The sequence below is a fragment of the Primulina eburnea genome, chromosome 11 (assembly GCF_022965805.1).
Source record: "Primulina eburnea isolate SZY01 chromosome 11, ASM2296580v1, whole genome shotgun sequence".
Classification (NCBI taxonomy): domain Eukaryota; kingdom Viridiplantae; phylum Streptophyta; class Magnoliopsida; order Lamiales; family Gesneriaceae; genus Primulina; species Primulina eburnea.
In genome coordinates, this window is record NC_133111.1 from 4,375,437 (window position 1) to 4,394,938 (window position 19,502).

The 19,502-nt window shown below is 35.1% G+C and overlaps 2 protein-coding genes across 8 annotated transcripts; both read right to left on the bottom strand.

Annotated features, from left to right (window-relative positions):
* Positions 1-93: 93 nt before the first annotated feature.
* Positions 94-6,821, bottom strand: LOC140805168 (sterol 3-beta-glucosyltransferase UGT80A2-like). 7 transcript variants are annotated; one of them, XM_073161392.1, is made up of 15 exons: positions 6,555-6,821; positions 6,291-6,425; positions 4,686-4,861; positions 4,297-4,539; positions 3,958-4,069; positions 3,095-3,265; positions 2,952-3,015; positions 2,708-2,765; positions 2,430-2,607; positions 2,017-2,147; positions 1,696-1,740; positions 1,504-1,580; positions 1,238-1,285; positions 997-1,146; positions 94-649 (listed from the first exon to the last, which is right to left on the bottom strand). In XM_073161392.1, exons 1-15 carry the CDS (start codon positions 6,562-6,564, stop codon positions 646-648), a joined length of 1,602 nt encoding a protein of 533 aa, XP_073017493.1. In that variant the 5' UTR covers positions 6,565-6,821; the 3' UTR covers positions 94-645. The 7 variants fall into 7 exon arrangements, with proteins under 7 accessions (XP_073017493.1, XP_073017487.1, XP_073017488.1 ...); XM_073161386.1 differs by having other exon boundaries at positions 1,696-1,798; positions 6,555-6,819; XM_073161387.1 differs by having other exon boundaries at positions 1,696-1,798; positions 6,505-6,819.
* An 8,554-nt stretch (positions 6,822-15,375) lies between these two features.
* Positions 15,376-19,502, bottom strand: LOC140804912 (beta-hexosaminidase 3-like). The gene is given in 16 exon segments (XM_073161068.1): positions 15,376-15,657; positions 15,756-16,006; positions 16,095-16,154; positions 16,232-16,330; positions 16,549-16,582; positions 16,675-16,734; positions 16,813-16,913; positions 17,002-17,067; positions 17,177-17,307; positions 17,591-17,661; positions 17,748-17,859; positions 17,972-18,007; positions 18,116-18,190; positions 18,289-18,396; positions 18,398-18,634; positions 19,152-19,502. Coding segments are annotated over 15 exon segments (1,599 nt in total). The 5' UTR covers positions 18,626-18,634; positions 19,152-19,502; the 3' UTR covers positions 15,376-15,490.

The following is a 19,502-nucleotide window of genomic DNA, read 5'->3' on the forward strand; positions in this document are numbered from 1 at the left end:
TGACTTGTTTGTGAAAATCTTATGTCCTAACTTCTAGATTTTGCAGACTTATCCCTTTCTAAATAAACGATTCTCCAACTGAACACTGATTTATTTTTCATTAAAAAAATACTTTTGATGATGAAGTTTCCCGTACAAATGCACTCAGAATTAAATCTTCAGGGAATTGGAAGTCTTGCTTACATTATGTTTAAACAACAGCAGACCAAATGGATGTCCTTTAGTTGGTAGATTGGCACATGTATCCTTCCTTTTCTTCACAGGTTTAATATTTTTTCAGAAAAATAGCCTTCATGACTTTGAAATTCAAAAATCAGATAGTGTGATGTAAATTATTTCGTTACACATCAAGCATATGAACTAGCAACTTGTATATTTTGTGACTACTACTACAATTGTTTCTTTTCTCTAATGTAAATGCAAATACTTCAAAACTTGCATGAAAACGATGGAAGCAGCTTTAAGGTCAAAATCTCCGACAACCAAAGCAGCGTTTTATGGAAAACACGCCAGAAGAAGGACGTGGCTTTTCAGGCTCTGGTTTTTTAAGGCTACTCACTGGGAAATGCCTGTAGAAAGCTTGCACTGCCCCTGTAACCCCGTCCTCGGTTTCCATTGACTTGGCCAATTTTACTGCTTCTTGTTTCACCTGCGTTATGAAGCATGCAGGATTCAGTTTTTATTCAAGTTATGGATTCCATTCATTGATTATATTACAATCTCGAGGCGTTGCACCAAGAGTTAACCAAAGTCAGAAGCTCGAGAGAGTGAGCCTCTAAGTATTCTATATTTTCGTGTGCGTAGGCTAGAGACTAGGAAGCGGAGTCCTAGTCTCTAGCCGAGAAGTTAGTAAGAGGTAAGATGATGGAAAGTTAGCCGAGAAGTAATTTTGAAATCCTATGCCATGCAGTTGAAAACAATTGAGGAATTAAATCCATATTTCATAATCCAGCTTAGACAAAACTAGATTCTTAGAATAAAAGTTGTGTTTCATACCTGAGCATTGAGCATGAACCGGATCGCATCGACCAATTTCTCGAGTGAAAATTCATTGACAGGAATTGGCGCCGGACCAACTCCCCGAGCATGCACCTGTGCTCCCCAAAAGGGTTGATCTCCAAAGAAAGGAACCACAGTTGTCGGGCACTAAGAAACAGCAAATTTGGAAAAAAGTCGGCAATAAATTACTTGAAAACATAAATTTTGAAATAATTTATAAGGATAAGTCGCCACTTACTGCAGCTTTAAGACCAGCAGCAGTTGTTCCAGCACCTCCATGGTGTACCTAAAAATGCAACAAAAGACACGTCGAAATTTCATGAACGAAAACATCAGCTAAGAACAGCCGATGGTAATGAAAGTGCAACTTCAATGGGGTCATGAAAAGTTACAACATATGAAATCAACCTACTGGATGATCTCCAGATCATGGTGGACGAAAACATGAAAGCTATTTAATTCTTTATAAGTACATTTGAACAAATAAAAAAGAAGGGAATTTACCACAGCTGCGCATCTTGTGAAAAGCCAATCATGGGGACAGTTTTCCAAAAGGTAGACAAAGTCCTTTGGCTCTGCCACTGAATGCACAAAACACAGATGATTTTTTATGTCTCAGTCTATTCAAATTGACAAAAGAAATCAACAACCAATAAATTAACAAAACGTTGATAGCAGAAACATGAAGAAGCGTACAGTCTCCCAGGCCACCCCAGCCTTTGTTGATAATGCCCCGTTGTCCTGTAATTTCAAGAGCTCGAACAATTATTTCAGTCATCTTTTCAGGCTCCTCAACTGGCTGGAAAGATGCAGAACCAGAACGAAACAAAAAACATCAATTCTACAAAGATCCAAAAGCTGTGTTTTGATTGTTTCTCTCATCTTGACAAATCATTCTATGTGATCAGAGAATCGTTGAAAATTGCATATGTTAATGTCTTGATGATGATATGCAGATGCTCATTATTGTTCATCGTAAAAAAAATTCTGATAAGTTACAAGACACCAGGAACTTACAAGACTTCCAAAACCAATGTAAATAGGCTTCTCTTTATCTTCAAGCCACTTCAAAAGCGATTCTGGAGGTTCGTAACTAGAGGCTAGTTCCAAAAAACAAAATCCCACTACATCAATTTTAGATCCCCAATCTGCAGGCAGATAAAAAAATCCGATGCAACATTAACATAATGCGAGAGTCCATTATTCAAGGACTTGGTATCTCTTATGGCATTGCAAACATTTTATTACAAGACTGGAGAGAGCAGAAACCAAAAAATGCAGAAGCAATTATATCTGAGTCTAAAAAATATTAATCCACAAGGATATTCATCAGTCAAAACAAAATAATGCATGAAACTTGGAATATGATCGTAGCTATAATTTAATTCGCTTAATTTAATCCATCAAACTCAAAGGTCCAAAGAACTAACCTTTTGGTTTAGGAACAAGGTGGGGACTCCAAATATATCCATAAGGCACGGCCGAAGAAGAGTTATAGGAACCACTCAAATAGGTCATGGGCCTTAGTTTTAGTTTTTTCTTCCTGAATTCATTTATCATGTCGCGTATTCCCAGCCAGATAAGTGCATCAACAATTTGATATGATAACTGCGATAGACAGCCAACTTCTTAGAAATCAGATTCTAAAATGACATCTTTCCAAAATTTCAGTTAAATCACTGGCATATAAACATTATTGTATACTCACTCGGTTACCAACTGGTTGCCTGACACGAGAAAGAGGATGTGGAAACTCACTGGTTGGCCTGCAAGTTGTACATCTCAAGGTAATTTTATTTGAAGATCTCATGGTAAACAGGAATGTGGGAAATTTAGATCTTAATTTCATATTTTTATCACAAATTGATACGCATCAAGGAAGTGCTCGCAATATCCTCAAAACTACATTATTATGGTGGAAGAAATGTGATGGAATGAAGGGTAACACTAACGTCCAAGGCATTGTAAAAAATATGTGCAGTGGTACTTTGAGTGCCTCGGCGACATGCGTATGTCCTGAACAAGGAGTCCAAACAATAAGATGATATCACTGGCAAAAGCTTCAAAAAATTTTCAAGCAAAATAAATATCTTACCATATGCAGGTGGATTGGCAATTATGGCATCTACCTTGAATGAGATATTTGTATCGGGATCAGGACTAGTACACGCAGGAAGTAGGGAAAAGATTATCTCTTTAATTTGGCTCCGTTGGAGATGTATTTCCGAAGGTTCAGATGGTAAGAATCCTTTGTTCTTAACCATATCTACAATAAGCATGTATATGATGGTCGCAGCAATTCCTCGAATTAAAAAACTAACTCATATGATGTATGCAAATGTGGACAAGTAAAAACACCATAAGCTTTTAACAATTTTGACACTGCACTAGCGCGCATATATCAAAGCTATTTGGTGGAATTGGGAACGATTTTGTCACTCCACACTTCAGAAACGACGATCTCTTTAATTTTGTTTTGTGGGAGACATATCTCACAAGGTCCAGATGGTAAGTGGCTTTGATACTTCACCATATGTCCATATCTACAAAAAGTATGCACATGAAGGCCACAACCGTTCTTCGAATTAAAAAACTTACTCGTATGACATTGTACACAAAGTTGACAAGTACAATACCATATGCTTTAACAAATTTGTCAGTGTGTTAGAGCACATATATTGTATGCTATTCTGCAGACTTGGGAGTGATTATTGCAACACCCCACATCAGAAAATATGGGATGAGTAGAAATATGATTTTTGGGCATCTGATTTTATACAAATACATCACAACATGATTTGCACAAAAATGCTCATCCAGTGTCAAGTGCATTACTTGATGGCTTTTACCATAAGATAAGAAGCGTGCATAATGATTCATTCTAGAAATAAAGACTAACGGCGAAGACACAAAGTTGAAAAGTTCCAAGAGAAATGGGAATTTTGATCCAGAACTCACAAGCAGCTAGTACTTTTGGGTCTCCACCTAGAGGGTAAAATTCCAATCCAGCAGCCATAACAAATTCTTTAAAATTTGAGTGAGTGGCTAGTCTCACCCTGTGGCCATCGTCCTGTCAGAAGGTTTCCAGCATGAATTAGTCAAGAATCAAGCAGTAGCAGCAAATTCCCTTCACAAATGTCAGAGTATCCTAGATATTAATCAAAGGAAAAATTTGACATTATTTCTAATCAATAGAGAAAATGGCCTAAGACCAAAGCAAAAATTGGGTAAAAGAACATTCGAAGACAAAGAGATGAATATGTGGGAACATGATTAATAACACCAAACTCGTCTTACTTGTAAGCGTTTTCCGATGGCTATAAATGGCTGTACGTCTCCCCTTGTTCCAACAATTAACATTACAATTTGAAGTGGAGGCAATAATTCTGTATCTTCAGTAATCTCAATATCTTTGATTATATCACCATCATCTATTACTTCAGTACCAGAATTAGAACTCTGTGGTTTAATATTTTCTCCAACATCAAGTTGTACAGTTCCATCATTTTGAATGGTGGCTAATCGCTTCACTAATTTAAGCTGTCAAAAGCAGGTCAAACATATTAGCTTAGAGGGGCTGAGTTTTGTTCTTTAAAATTATATTCCAAATAAACATTACATGGAAATACTAAAGAAAATTAATTCAGCAAACAACTAGCACACAAGCACATCATCTCGCAGCTAACCTTCTTCTTCGGAGCTAAATTTTCGTTTAAAAACTTTCTTAGCAACACACTGAGAGAGTGATTTATTTTTTCCGTCTCAACCATAGTAACCTGACTGGAGGTAGGATCCGACAGGTCTTTTGGTGACTGCTCCATAAAATTGAAATTCTCTCCAGGAAGGTTCCTGTCAACAGATTCTAAGCAGTGCAGATCAGGCTTAATGCAGCATAAAACATAGTTACATAACTGATATCCGAAACTAAAAGAGCATTTCCTCTCAAAAGAAAAAATGAAAAACGGTATCTTAAAAAAATTCAATAACTCGATTATTAAACCATCAGAGGTTCCAGAAATTCAAAGAGCCATATTTTCTACAAATTTAGGCGTTAAACGATTGGGAATAAGGAATATATAGATTGACAGAAAATTCCCTTTATGTTCCAGTCCTAATCACTATTTAAAGCGACTAATCAGCTAGTGAAAAAATCTAAGCATGTGTTAAATATAGATTTTGAAAATCAACAGTAACTTGGATGGTATGAAACCTTTTTATTCAAATTATATTATAAAAGTTACAGAGTCGTTATCAGCCATCAGGATTCTTGATCACGGCGGATATATAGACTTGTAAAGTCCGATGGCACGTATTGTCAAGGTGGCGATATTTAGTTTAACAGCATAAGGACATTGATCTCATCTATTTGTTTTATGAGTACTCATAAAATTTACCGACATCAACATGAGTGTACTCGACTCTTATACCATCCAACGCTCTTCTCGTATTTTCTGTGAACATTAAAATACCAGAAAGCTCATTCTTTGGTGCAATGGTAAATCAGACTCTAGGTGTATTCTCCTCTCACTACTACATTATCCCAAATGCTGGTGTATCAGGAGCTCCCATTATCTTCAATCTTGCTTTTCAGTCTTGTCCAAATATAACACATTACATGACTAATGCACGAGAAGGTTAAAAACCACTTTGAGGCTTGAGCTCATGGGATCTGAGACAATAATAAGTATAAGGTAGAATTTGTGAAATATCATGTTGAATATTCAAGTTGTACACATATATGTTGATTTTGGGTAACAAAAGCTCAAATAAAATTAATTTAATTCCATAAAATATGATGAGGATTGCACTCCAAATCCCGGTATCTTATTGGAATTTACTTGTCACCGAAACTTGAACACCCGGTAGCTGAACCCCCTGAACAATGTTATATTCAATGGCTTTCTTGAAAATACACTAAAACACATTCATTAGAAATGTCCTCGGGGCCACGCCAGTAAACTAGGAATAGGTCGGTGATCAAATTGAAAAAAGAAAATTTTGTGGTGTCAGCACTGTAGAAATTTGTTACTCCCCCAAAACTGGAGTAAACCGGCCCTGCTTGTACCCTAGGCTTCAATAGTGTGTACCAGCCATACGAAAACCTGTTCTAAACTATACTCAAAAGACTAGCACCCCTATGGTTCTCAACGAAGAGAGGAAGCATCAGTTACCGGTAGGGGCCTGCTCAAAAGAAAATAACAACAATTTCCAATTTTATTACATTAGAGTCTAATCTTTGTCCCCTAATTGTTGGTTTTCATGATATTAAACCCGTACTAGGAGATGATTACCTGCGCAGCCCGAACGGGGATCATAATGAGAAATCCCATTTACGCCCTCACTAGTTCTTGATTCTTCTACCTTACCATCACCATTTTCTCCTTCAACCTCGACCACAAAATCTACAGGAAACTCTGCCATTACACCTATGGAATCAAATAAAGAAACCCAAGTGAAAAGAATGATTTTTTCAACCGTAACGGTTGATGGGCTCACCTTCCACACCTCAATTACAAGCTAAGAAATCCAGGAATTAAAGATGAATTAAAAATTACATTCATGCATGCAAGCCCGCCGCTTCTTCTGGAAGTAACTGGAAAAGGTGGGGCCAACAAGAAGAAGAATCGAGTTGTGTTCTCTCTGGTCTCAAGAAAATCAAACTATCGAAACACAGAGAATAATTTTAAGGTGTTCGATGGAGCAAGTTTGATTTTGATTCCGTTTGTCGATCCTTTTAGTTGGTTTTCCGGGAAAAAGTGAGAGACGCGGAGGTGGAAAGTGCGCACGTTGTCAGGGGGCATCTGTCATTACCAACTCTCATGCAACGTGGTTCGATCTTGTGTTTCTAGCTATTTATTTTTGCGAGTAAAAGTCCAAACTAAGGCGACAGCATAGCTACGCCAGCGCCTGGCCTGACAGATAAAAAAAATTATTGACAGAGAGAATCGAATTCATATAAAAATTACATTTTCCATTCCATTACCTCAAGTCTCGGCAAGATATCACTTTTTTGGATAAGCTAAAATAAAGATGTGGAGATTATTACGATGAAAGATAACAAAAATCAAGAATTCTGATTCAAAATCCCAGGTTGTCTAAAACAAACACAATAATGATAGACAGAAGACTTAAAGTTAGCTATCAAAGTATTTTGTTTTGCGTAATAACTAATTGCGTAATATCTTTATTTTTTTTTATCTCTTTTTTTAACTTCAGAAATAATAACTAATAATCGATTCTATAAATCTAAGACTCGAATGCAAGCCAAGCTGTTCGGAAGAGAACGATTGGACAAATAGACTTCAGGACTGTAGGGTTGGTTTAATCAGATGCCAAAAAAAAAGGGTCTAATATTCCAACATCATTTGAGAAGCAATACATTATTAATATTATTATATATATTTAATTTTTAAAAATTTGTGTTAGACGGTCGCACGATGTCGTATTTTGTGAAACGGATCTCTTATTTGGGTCACACATGAAAAAAAATATTACTTTTTATGCTAAGAGTATTATTTTTTATTGTGAATATTGGTAGAGTTGATTTGTCTCACAAATAAAGATTCGTGAGACTGTCTCACAAGAGACCTACCCCTTTAATTATTCCATCCGAAATTCAAATCGCTAATGCTTTCAATCCTTCAACCAGACATAAAATCGGTGACATTAGCTACTATATGGATAGCCTAATTTGATGATTTATATACAAAAAAATTACACTTTAATTTGATTCACTATATATTAATATTTTTTATTTATATATAAAAAAATATATTTTTTTTGGATTATGGGGCTCTACTCTTTCTTTTCTTTTTTTTTTTTTTTTTTTTTTTGACATGGGCTCTACTCTTTCATTTTACTCTAATCTAGTAATAATCCTTTAACCATATTAATTAAATACTTTTTTATGTTTAAAATAGGCACATATTTATTTTTAATTAACTTATTTCAACAATAGATTACGTAGATTAGCAATATCGAGGTTGAATTGTGAGAATCAAGTGAAAAGGCGAATAAAACAGGGACAGAATTTTCAAAACTCTATGTCATATTCCAACCAAAAAAATTCGAATCAAAATAAGTTAATTTACACATTAAACACATATTTATCTATTATTTATTTACTTTTAAAGATTTACAATAATTCTTATAACAAAAAAATAGATTTTATAAATTGTAATTATAACGATAAGAAAATATCAACAACGAACAACATATTGCAATAATTTATATAAAGTAATCTTATTTTAAATATATAAATATGGCGAAGTCCATTTTTGGTGATATATGGGCCCACGATCCAATAAGTTTTGGGCTTGTGTACTTGGAAGTAAAACAAGGCCCGATCCGATGTAAGTATTACTTGTATGTTTTTAATTAAACTCGAGTCATGTATAACGACCGATTTGGTCCGTCAAGGTGACACCAAACTAAAGTTTCATATGGTTATTGATACTCACGAGAAATTTAGGGTCCGATTCTAGTAAGTGTCACTAGTCCAGACGCATGTTTCTAATTTGCCCTGAGCCTGAAATCACGAAGAAAACCGTTAGAAGGGAGCCAAGAGAGTGTTCTGGCGTAGCCCCTCCGACGCTCAACTCAGAGACTGAGGATATAAGAGGGAGCAGCTAAGGACGCTGCTGAAAAATAATATATTGAATGAATCAACTGAACACTCAAACCTGGTATTTATAGGAGAATACATGAGTACTTGATGGGCCTGTCTTCCATTTGGGCTAGGATGTGCCAGGGATAGTGGGCTCACCCATGAGGTATCAGTCATCATGCTTCAATTACACTAGCTACTTTACACACGCAGTACGTGTGTACAGTTTTTTTTTATAATTATCCAGATACTAAAGTGAAATTTAACAAATTATCGAGTAACTAAAGTGCTATTTGAATTGTTGTAATTAAAAAAGTAAAAACAAAAGTATTTGTTGAAATTTAAAATAAAAATAAAAACAAAAATTTAATATTAGTATAACATAAGGATAAAATTAGAAGATCAAAAAACAGACCAAGACATCATCTTTGTCTCTATTATAGAGATTCTTAATAATAGTAATAGATTAACGAAAATACTAATAAAAAAAAGACGGAAAAACTAAAGAGTGTAAAAAAAGAAATTCTTCTCCAAAGAATCTTAGCTCGAAAACCGTTCCGAAAACCAAAATTACATAGTACATGCATCGCGTGTGTCGATTACTAGTATCATTAATCTACGGGGTGTTATTACATAACACGTGAATGAAAAATACTATAACTAATTATATAAATTTACATACGGTACGTACTAAAATTATTGCTACAAAAGTTAAAAAGCTAGCTATATCTAGAGAAATAAACCGGATAAAAATTAATCCATGATAAGGCAATTTTGGGACTAGGGTAAGACAGCTCAAAGACACAGCACGTACACACCTATACGGGTGTCTAGCTAACTTGATTAACTTTGTAGTTAATTAAACGAGTCCAAGTACTCGACCAGCACGGAGAGCTCGAGAGAGCCGTGCTCGAGTCTAGTTACTCGACATATGCCAAACTGTTATGATTAATCATTTATTACTAGACCAAAAACTATAACTGTTAGTTAAGACACAATTTAATTTTTTTTATGCTCGTGGCAGTGCATAATGCACATACTTGTGTACTAATGGGTCGGGAAGGGGTCTGTCAATCTTTTGGTGTTGTCTCATATTTCTTAGAGCTCAATCTTACCGTTTCTCTACCGTCGGTCATGTGTCAAGCAGAGACAGTAATATCCGTTGAGATCCGACGTTACTCTTTTACGGTCCATCTAGCCGACAAGATCAAGCGACGCAACGTCAATAACTTAACGCATGCTAACTTCTCAGGAGGTCACTCATATCAATACTACTCCCATTAATGCAATCTTGACCCAACATCCCTCAAAAAGTATAGAAATATGCTTCTTGGGGGACTTGAACACATATCCTCGCTCTAATATCAATTGTTATGATCGATCGAGTACTTATCACTAAGTCAAAAACTATAATTGCTAGCTAAAGCACAACCTTCTTTGTTTATACTCTGTGCTCTGAAATGTTGTAAAAATATATTTTTTACTCAACAATAAAATGAAGAACATAAAAACTAATAAATTTGAATTTTAAAAGAAAATATAACTGTTGTGACGTTTCATGCATTTTTTTAAAATGAAAATACAGTGATTTGTGACGTTTCATGCATTTTTTTTAAAATGAAAATACAGTGATTATCATTTTTAATTTTAAAATGTCCGATTTTAAGAATTTCAATTTTACCACAAAAAATTACAACTTTTGTAAAAAAAATTTACTTATTTGTGGATAATACAGTATTTTGGAGGAGTTCGATTTTTTTTATCGAAAAATATAAATTCTTTGTAAATTTTAAAATTTATAATTTAGAGTTTCAAAATTTAAAATTTACTATCTAAAATTGAATTCTTGTAGTAAATATATATCAATGGTTAAGAAAGGCCAGAGATAATAAAAAGGAAGAGGAAAGATAACCAAAAAGAGAAAATAAGAAAGAAAAAGAAAAAAAATTATAAAAGGAAAAATAAAACAAAATAAACACAAGTCTCTTGGGGGGCTTTTTTTAAAAATAATATATAAAAAAATCATAAAAATATTACAAATTCAAAAGTTTTACAAAACTATAACAATCCAAAAAATGCTGTCGTGAATTCTGACAGTGTTATCCGGATGTTTATTAAATTATATATATTTATATTTTATTACTAAATAAAAAAAAGTAGAATCCGTGGCAGTCTGCCACGGATCCTACTTTTGACTATTTTCGGTTGTGTGCATACATTCGCAAATATACATACCTCTGCTATATATAATTATGTAGGGAGTGACAATAACTATGATAGTGTCTTAAATCATAATTGTTTTAACAAATATACATACCTCTGTTATATATATTAATTTCGAGTGACTTTTATCACTAAGATTTGAGCTGTTGTGTGGTTTAAAAGATTTGAGCTGCACCATTACTACTAGCTATAGCTTTTGGTAAGACTTTTCGAGTATTTAACAAAAAGAAATTAAATGTTTAAGAATTTGTGCATGTTGTTTTTAATGAAACAAAGCTCACACACAAACAAACTCAACTGATCTAAGTAATCAGATGGAAGATATCAATCTAGATGATGAAAATGAAGATGTGATCAATGTAAATAAGAGAAGTTTGTTAAACTGATGCAAGACAAATTCGAGATGAGCATGATGAGAGAACTGACATTCTTTGAGTGGATCTCATGTGAGACCGTTTCACGGATCCTAATCTGTGAGACGGGTCAACCCTACTCATATTCACAATAAAAAGTAATACTATAAAAAATAATATTTTTTCATGGATGACCCAAATAAGATATCTGTCTCACAAATACGATCCGTGAGACCGTCTCACACAAGTTTTTGCTATATTCTTTTAGTTTGCAAGTCAAACGGTTAAATAATGGAATTTTCATCGGTTAGACTAAGCACATCAAAGAGTTTTTGAAACGATTTGGCATGAAAACATGTTCTGCTGCAGCAATCCCCATGGATTGAAGGTGTAGTCACTCAGTTTGTTATGCAAATTAAAGAAGTTTTTAAAGTTCAACTAACTCTGCTGATTGAACAAGGATCATCCTCTAGTTCAAATCAAAATCACTCCATGGTTGTATCTCAACCTATCTCAGTCAAAGAAATTCCATCTGTTGCTCTGTCTCCAGAACTGAAAATCTCTGCAGTCCATATTTTGGATAATATCACAGCTATTTTGGCTTCCATCATCTCGAGTCTCATCAATATGCGGAGAAGCCAAATCAACAATGAAAACTTTTTGGACAACTTTCAAGACAAACTGCTAACAAAAGTAGCACACATGTCTAAGGATGTTATTGGAATTTTTAGCTCTCTGGACAAAATGAAAGGATCAAGTTCTTATTGTCCAGACTCTCTCTGGACACATTTTGTAATGCCCGAGATTTACGGTGTTATTAATCTAAGATTATTGATCTTGAACTGATATGATCATAGACAGATCTTCCCGAGACCAATTGGGCGAAAAATATGAAATGTATAATTTTGGGCCGAATGCTTCGCGCCCGGGCGGAAGTTTATGTCCGCCCGAGCGCCATTGAATGTTGGTAGAAAGCCGAGCATCTCGCGCCCGGGCGGAACTTTATGTCCGCCCGAGCGCGATTATTTAATGGATGAGGGCCGAGAGTTCTCCGCTCGAGCGGAAACTCTTGTCCGCCCGAGCGCGAGACGTGCGGCACAAATGAGGGTGCCACGTTTTGTACATGCATGGTGCATATATATATATGTAATCAACCGATCCTTTCTTCAGATTTAAGGTAAAGAATTGGAGAAAGGAAGCTTAAGGTTCTTTCGAGGGAAAAATTGAACGTTACTTGAAATCCGGCCGTTCGATTTGTAATCCAACTTCAGTACTGTATTCCTATCAACACAGGCTACAACTGGACGTAAGTTTTGTTACGTTTAGACAAGATTTGAATTTATGATATTGTCAGAATTGAATATGATTCAGATATGATGTTTCTGCTACCGTAGACATTATAGAATTGAAGTCAGATTAAAGAACAGACCGTTTCTGTAATTGTTATGATTTTTGAAAGATATTGACTGAGATTCTATATCACAATTGTGTTAATATTCAGAGTATGAATTATGTTGACACAGATTATGAGTTCCAGTATTATATTTGTGATGTTCAGATTGACGGGGTTATTCAGACTGTATTGTTATGCCGTAGAAACATCAGTTGGCTTAGATTGATCAGATTCAGATATGATTTCGATTAGATTGGGATATTATTGATATGACTCAGATTGTATCTTGTTCAGACATTGATCAGATTGTATACTGAATTGAGTATTGATCAGAACAGATTGTGTATTGAGTTATTTACTGATACGTTGTATTCGATATTGTCATTTCAGATTTGATATGGACAGAGTTGAATACAGGTCATCGTCTTCGTCAGACAGGGAAGACAAAGGTATAATTCATGTGATATCTGGGAAGATACAACTCAAATCAGATCTCATTTGAGTTTCTCAATAAAAATCACATACTTGATTAGTGTTTATCTTCTGATATGATTATGATTTGTTTGTAGACTTTATATTCAAATCTTTTTAAAGGAGCATGCTTTGTTTACAGATTGTTATACATTGCATTTGAGATAGGAAAGTTTGACAGATAGTCAGACTTCTAGACGTTCGGTGTATCGTTACGTAGGAGAAGACACCCTCCTATTGTAGATTACTCGATACAGCTCAGACCGAAGTCTAGGAATAAGACGTACAGTCATCCCGATTGGGAGGGTAGGTGACAGCCATTGACGTCTTATTCACACCGGGATCCCTAGAGTTATAGTTGAGTCGAGTCTAGACATGATTTGACTAGAACTGCATGCGTTTATGGATGTGGTTTCATAGACTATGAAACCCATTGCTATTGTTTTCAGTCATGATAGCATGTTTTTATGATTTGATTTGAGTAGCATGTTTAACTGATTTGTGTTGCATGCTTATTTGATTTGATTTCATAGATTATGAAACCTATTGCTTTTAGTTTTATTCATGATAGAATAATTCATGATTTACTTTGTGTATATGCATGTTTACCATGTTTTATACTGGGATTTATTCTCACCGGAGTTATCCGGCTGTTGTCTTGTTTTGTATGTGTGCATGACAACAGGTGGGGCTGGATCGGGGTCAAGATGATGAGGAGAGAAGAAGAGTTAGCGTGGTGATTCCGGACTTACTGTAGATTTGGTTTATTACTTGGACTTAGTAACCGAACCTTAGACTTAGATTGTACAGTATTGTATTTTTATACTGAAATGTATTTTATACTGAGATGTATATTATTTAGATTCCATTACCTTCCGCATTTACATTTTAAAAAGAAAAATTTTTAGACCCTGTTTATCAAAACTGATAATTAAATCCCAACGATGATTAAGAAGATGATTAACGTCCGGGTCCCCACACATTTCTACCTCAATCATGAGCCAACAGTTAAGGTAGACAAAGTTCATGAAAATTTCTCCTTAAAGATTGATATAGTGTCTACCTAACTTATCTTAGTTTTTGAAATTTTGAAGATCTCTGATATTGACAAAAAAAGGGACGTTAGTTAGAAAGGGGAAGTGAGTCAGGAGAAAGTGAACATAAAAAAACAACTCTTCAAGAGATCAACTGACTCAAGAAAACACTCGAGTAGTCAAAAAGACTTTCATACAAGATAGTGCTAGCTTATCAGTTTATCTACATTTGTTGTATATCATGATCTTTTAAGTTCTATAATTCAGATTTAAGTCTTATGGAAATCAGTTATGTACGCATATTTTGTCAAACACCAAAAGAAGGAAATTTTTGGATCAATTAAGTTTTGGTTATTTAACAAAGCAAGCGAAATTGAACTGAAAATGAGCTAAAATACAATCGAGATTAACTGATAGCTGAAGATCAACCGGACTAAAAGATAATTGAGTGAATGAGCATGAAGAATCAGTCAAACTAATTAGATTTACAAAATTATTGGATAAAGTCTTTCGTATCAATAGTCTCTGATTTGTTAGAAATCTGTGAGTACTACCTACTGGGTACGATTTCAGAATGGACAATGGCGTTGAAAAGACGGGATTAATGGCTACCATATTTGGAACGAATATAATATTTGATTTTACTAACGGTTGAATCAAAGTCTACAAATATAGGAACTTATCAATCAGTTAGGCTCTCTGTAATCATCGCATAAGTTCAAGTGTTCAAGCTTTCAAGAGCCCAGCTGCTTTCAAGATTTCTTAGCACACACTTAAGTATTATATCAGATAATTGAGGATTAATTTGTATTTAGTATTTTTATTTCGAGATACTTGTAAACTGGCAGTCAATGTATTTTTTAGTGTTGTTTCAGTAAGTGTTGTTTCAGTAAGTAAGCTAAAATTGGAGTTTCAGTTAGGCAATGATAATATCCTACTGAATCAGGTTGTTACAAAACTTATAATCCTCAAAGCCTTCTAGTGAATATCATTCCTACAAGAAATAAAATGTAACGTAGGAGTTATTCAAATATTCGGGCATCAAGAAACATATTTGTGTTGCTGTCAGCTTACCATTGATAACTTAACTGTCTTTTTACTTAGTCATTTTTTAGTATTCAACATGTCAGTATAACTTCTTTCCACACAAAACTTATCTGATTAACCAACTGACATCGACTATAAAATTCAAAGATATTAACCCAACTGAATTTTTGGACAAGCTAATGTTATTGTTTATTCAATATCTATCTAACCAATCACCTTATCTAACAAAAATATCGTTTTTATAATTATTGGAGTCAGTCTGATTTTTAATCATATAATAATAAATAACATATATACCTGAAATTTACTCATAAATGAATCAATGGACAATGTTCAATTGATTTGCACCAAATACACACTATTATTATTGCTTATAACAGGAACCAGGCTCTTCCGGTGCCACCCTACCCGGACCTGCCAACGGAGCTGCAGCCACTCCCCTCTGGTTCAGGAGACACCTGAAATGCGCCAACCGACCCACCACTTGCTTCGGATCCTTGGCTATCTTGTCGTAAGGTGTCCATAGCCTCTCTGCATTTATACCAAAATATACACGACATAAGCTTAAATGTTAATACTCTACCCTAAAATTCTGAATGCACAAGAAGAGCCAACGGCCATAGAAGTACCTGCAGCAGCAGCAGCGCGCGGCCATATGGTTTGCTCGATGTCGGATCCATCAATATGTTCCCCCCACATACACACCTCCCCTCCAAGAACCAAAGCTTGTTGCTTCGGATCTGTGATATTCGTCAGCGGCTCATTCATGTAGAAACCAGGCCAGAGGGCATCCAAATGATCCAGATACCACTTGTCTTGATTACTCACTATACATCGCAATCCAGCTTCAACCACCCTTCGAGCAACACCACTCCCTAGCCTGCATCAATAAAAGAACAGAACAATCACATGCTAGTTGGTTGTGTTAGTAATATGGCCGTTGAGTGTAATGATCGAAGGTTGTTTACCAATTATGAACAACTGTTTTCCGGCTTAGTTTACTGCCGAAGTTGTTAAACGTCTCCTCCCTACGCCATGTTAAAGAGTCACTTCCAAAGGGGACATATATCAGTTTTCAGAACTTGTTCAAGTAATGGGAACATACCAGTTTATGATTTCATATCCATGGGATAAAGCTATCTTCTGTGCTCTCAGCACGAAATACTGATACGCCTCGGAACTGTTCAGATTGTTTTTCTTTAACCTGTGAAGCATTAAGGTGTAAATCTTTAGAATCTCATAAGAAATATGAATTTGTTTTATAAGATCGCAAATGGATTTCTTTGGCAATATGTGTCTACTACTACAGATTCGACACAGTGAAACACATTTGTTTCCGAAAAACTAATGAAATGCTGATGGAATAAATTTACCAACAACAACAATCAAAGTACAGTTATTAAGCAAATTTAGTATTCATACCAATTTCTCACATGAGGAGTTAACAGCCAGCAACCTACAATTGAAAGCTACCTTCCAATAGAACCGGATAAAGATGATAAAAAAAATAAGCAAGAAAATGAAAGTTTTTTGAAGTATATATCTTACTGGTATTCACTTCGTCACCTCCCAGATGAACAAATCTATACTTGAAGATCTTACTGAAATCTGGAAATAAAAAAAATGATGTATCCTGATTTAACTTTCCGAACGACAATCCCCTTTCTTAAAATAATATAATCATACCTGATAGAATCCCATCTATCAACTTGAAGGTAAACTCATTGCTCACATCAAGGGGCTCTTTACAATCCGATGATGGCCACAGAGCTGGATAGCCAACCCCCCTACATTTATCATTTTAACACAAATATATCGATTAAAGAACGACAATTAAATATTCTAAGTTTGATATTAAACGAGCATGATAAGTACCAGGAGAGAGCGTGTCCTGGAACGTCTATTTCAGCCAATACATTAATTCCTCGTCTTTGAGCATAACTGCAGCAATGTTAGGACTTAGGACCACCAACTTAGAAAAACAAACCATAGGCTTTTTCTGATTTTATGTAAAAAATTTACGTAAGACATAAGAATATATGTCACTTGCCTTACAATCTCTGCTGCATCATCAATTGTATACCTTTCTGAGATGGAATACGCGCCTTGCCACAGCTGTGGATAGGAAGGTATCTCGAGAGGAAAAGATTGCGAATCTACAATGTGCCAATGTAGCACATTCTGAATGAAACGAAAGCTAGTAAATTTAAGTACAAAATTGAATCTACCTTAAAAAACACAGAAACTATCTCCATTTGTCCTTGCTAAGGTTGATGTAAGTGTTCGGTCGTAATTAACAGCTATAATTTTCAATTTGCTGTCCAAGATGTCATTTGTTTTAAATTTATTGCTGAATATCTCAAACTGATATCTTCGGCAGAAAATGTGCTAATGCAGGAAAAAGAGCATAATAGATAACTAGGCACTTGAGCTAAGGGAAATGTCAAATGTGAAATTTTCATACCAACTTGGCGTAAGTCATGGAATCAATAACCTTCTTTATAGTTGGTAGCGTCAGATAATGCCTGGATGTATCTGCATTAACTAAATGTCAGATCTTTCATGCAGGAACCATATATTTTAAATTCTAACTCAGCAGCGGGATTTGACAAAAATCTCACCGATCAAAAGTCCTCGATACGAGAACCTTGGCTCATCAATGATATTCCATGGAACCTGATGGACTACGATTCCTCTAGACGTCAAGTTAAAATAGCAGACTTGGCTAAATGTCTGTCAAAATTTTATACAAAGCTAGCATTACATTGTTTACCCATTCTCCCCCCACCCCTCGGAAAACAAAAGATAGAAACACTTTGAGCTTTTATCAGAGAGAACATCAAACCTGAAGACCATGCAATGCTCCATACACGGTTTGTGCCTGCATGAAACCAAATAGTTTAAAACTTATCTTATGAAACACCAGGTTACAATTTCATTTCTCAGCCAATTGTAATTTTGATAGGTGACATTTTAGAGATGGGAATACCTCAATTCGTGCATAAAGTGAATTTCCCTTCGTTGGGATATTTAGCTTGTATGACTCATCAATACCATGTTGTAACTAGACAGAAAAAATCACGAGGTTCTGAAGCTAAAACGATAAATGAATCAAAGAATCTATATGCATAAAAAGAAACATTAATTTCTCCACAAGCATACCACGTCAGAAGACGAAAAGATAACCACATGAATCCCTTTCAGCACCAAAGAGGGATCATAATGGGAAACATTGGCTTCAATGACATGATCTAATGTTATGGTATCAACATGTCCTCGTGAATGCATCCTTGAGAATCCCAGAAGCATCAGCATACTTTGTCCCTTCGGTTTTCAGCTCGAAATTGTTGCTGAAATAGAGAAGCCGATGTCCATAGCTCACCGATTTCGGCATTGGCCATATGTTCAGTCGGTTGATATCAGCAGCAATCAGGGCCGATTTTACAAGAAAATATACCAAAAACCAAACAAATACAATCTGTAGCCACTTTCTCTCCATCACAAGATCCTATTGAATCAGTTGAAATAAGAAAATATAAAAAAACTTATCCCATAGATGAACATCTAATTAAATGGCCATTTTAAAACAATTCCAGACGCAATTCTTGTACTCGTTACCTGTTATTGACAAATATGGTTGCGGTTTAAGCAATCCAACAAATTCGTACAAAATGAAAATCAAAACCCAAAATGGAGTAGACTTGAAGAAGCGTCAAGTCTGTTTTTATTTTGAAAAACAAGAACCCATCGTAATCCTACCATTAACGTGCTGCATCTACATCTTTTGGCCTTTATTTTCAATGCTAAACAATCAAGAATCTTCCATTTAATGCACATCTTTTCTCATAATTGTGGTGGATTAGTCGACAAATTCCAATTTAAATTTTCATTTATCCAACAAACAAATAAGAATGCTGATACACGGACTCATCTAAACAATATAAAAACAAATAAAAAAATGAGCAATAAAGCAAGCAATGCATTACTTCAAGATAAAAGCGCAGGAAACAAAAACAACAGAATACCACAAGTTCCCCAAGAATTGCAAGAAAGTGGAGAGCTTTACCGGAGCCTCTGAATCAAGAATCTTGAGCTTCCCAGTAAATAACCCAAACGGAAAAAGATTTTTGGGTTAAGAATCAAGAAAAAGCAAACAATATAATCTGAATAATAGTACAATATGAGAGGCAGAGTAATGGCAACAAATTACGGTTCAACCACTGTATAGACTATATAGTGTTCATGTGGAGGTTACATTATCCGTAGCTGTCCGGATATCATACTCAGAAAATCCCAATTAAATAAATTTTAATAAAGAATCTTTCATATAATGCACTATTTCATTAAGAAGAAAATGACGTATAATTAGCCGAGGG

Excerpts from the sequence above, each read along its gene's own strand:
- LOC140805168 (XM_073161386.1), bottom strand. Across the intron at positions 4,862-6,290 it reads TCCCCGTTCGGGCTGCGCAG|AATCTGTTGACAGGAACCTT; the intron begins GTAATCATCTCC and ends TGCACTGCTTAG. Across the intron at positions 1,147-1,237 it reads CTGCTGGTCTTAAAGCTGCA|TGCCCGACAACTGTGGTTCC; the intron begins GTAAGTGGCGAC and ends GCTGTTTCTTAG.